The sequence below is a fragment of the Diaphorina citri genome, unplaced genomic scaffold (genome assembly GCF_000475195.1).
Source record: "Diaphorina citri unplaced genomic scaffold, Diaci psyllid genome assembly version 1.1 scaffold11292, whole genome shotgun sequence".
Lineage (NCBI taxonomy): Eukaryota > Metazoa > Arthropoda > Insecta > Hemiptera > Psyllidae > Diaphorina > Diaphorina citri.
The window spans coordinates 1-1,124 of NW_007388664.1; the positions used below are offsets into that span (position 1 = coordinate 1).

Below are 1,124 nucleotides of genomic sequence, written 5' to 3' on the forward strand. Positions count from 1 at the left end.
ACACATTTAATTTTTTTTTTTTTTTTTTTTTTTTTCAGTTTGGTAAAAAAAAAATGATGCCTAGCTAAAACACTTGCATTGAATCTTGCTAAAGCTGTGAATTGAAATTTGATTCCTTTTCACATCAAAAGAAAATACAGCAAATTTAACACACAATATCTAAGCACCTATAGGTACTCAATGAAATACAGAAATACTTACAGATAATGGTCTTGACATAGACAGTGTCATTGCGGACATCAAACAAATCCCCAGCCCCAAGAGCATACTGCAGTGAGTCACTGAATGAGCCCAGATGAAAGTAGACTTTACTCGCTACAAGAGCAGCCAGCTTGTACTGTGGAAACCCCTTGTCCTCGTGAAGGATTTCACTGAAATCAAATACAAAAGTTAGTCAAAAACTTGAAGAGTACTTTGAAATTGCTGTTTATAATCAAAACTCTGTTCTTTTTTCCCTTTTTCTTCTTCTACCTCTTCTTTTCCTTATAATAAAAATACCATATTGGTACTTTCTCGAGTATTTACCATAACTTCAAGTTTCCTTTTCTATCTTCTAAACTTACATTTTCTGGATGGCTTCCGACACCTCGGGCCAAAAATCATCCACAATGTCATTCAACTTCTTCAACGAGAATTCCTTGAGCTCAATCATCGGATCATCAAGGAGTGAGATCACCCCCGCTGAAAATGATGATGAAGAGGTGATTTAATTAAAGGGAGAATAATGAAAATAGTCATGGAATGAGACTGTTATCATAAGTCATCTTTAAGCAAGTCACTAGAGTCATATTTTCCTTTAAGATATGGAGACAATTTCCCCTCTTCTAAAATACATTTCCCCCCCTTTTTTTGCATGGCAGGGCCTGTACTAAAGTTGTTCTATGTCTGTATGAAAATTTGTCCACCAAATTGGTCTGTGTCTGTAGGTAAGTTTATTTCATCATAACTTCTGAATGGTTTGTCTGATTTTGACAAAATTTGGCAAAAGTGTTTAGCACATAATGGAGATTTTTCGATGCATTTTGAGCCTGATTGGACCATCAAGAGCTCTGTACAGGTTTATTTTCTGAAAGTTCCACACTTTGTGAGCCACTTGTAATTTTGGTTGCATGAGTCAGCTAGTT

General features: G+C 35.5%; 1 protein-coding gene across 1 annotated transcript; it reads right to left on the reverse strand.

Annotated features, from left to right (window-relative positions):
• Positions 1-201: 201 nt before the first annotated feature.
• On the reverse strand, positions 202-687 carry LOC103522795 (26S proteasome non-ATPase regulatory subunit 1-like; the record flags this gene model as incomplete). The annotated part of the gene is made up of 2 exons (XM_026832749.1): positions 564-687; positions 202-371 (listed from the first exon to the last, which is right to left on the reverse strand). Coding segments are annotated over exons 1-2 (259 nt in total), but the record flags the coding sequence as incomplete, so codon positions are not given.
• Positions 688-1,124: the final 437 nt, after the last annotated feature.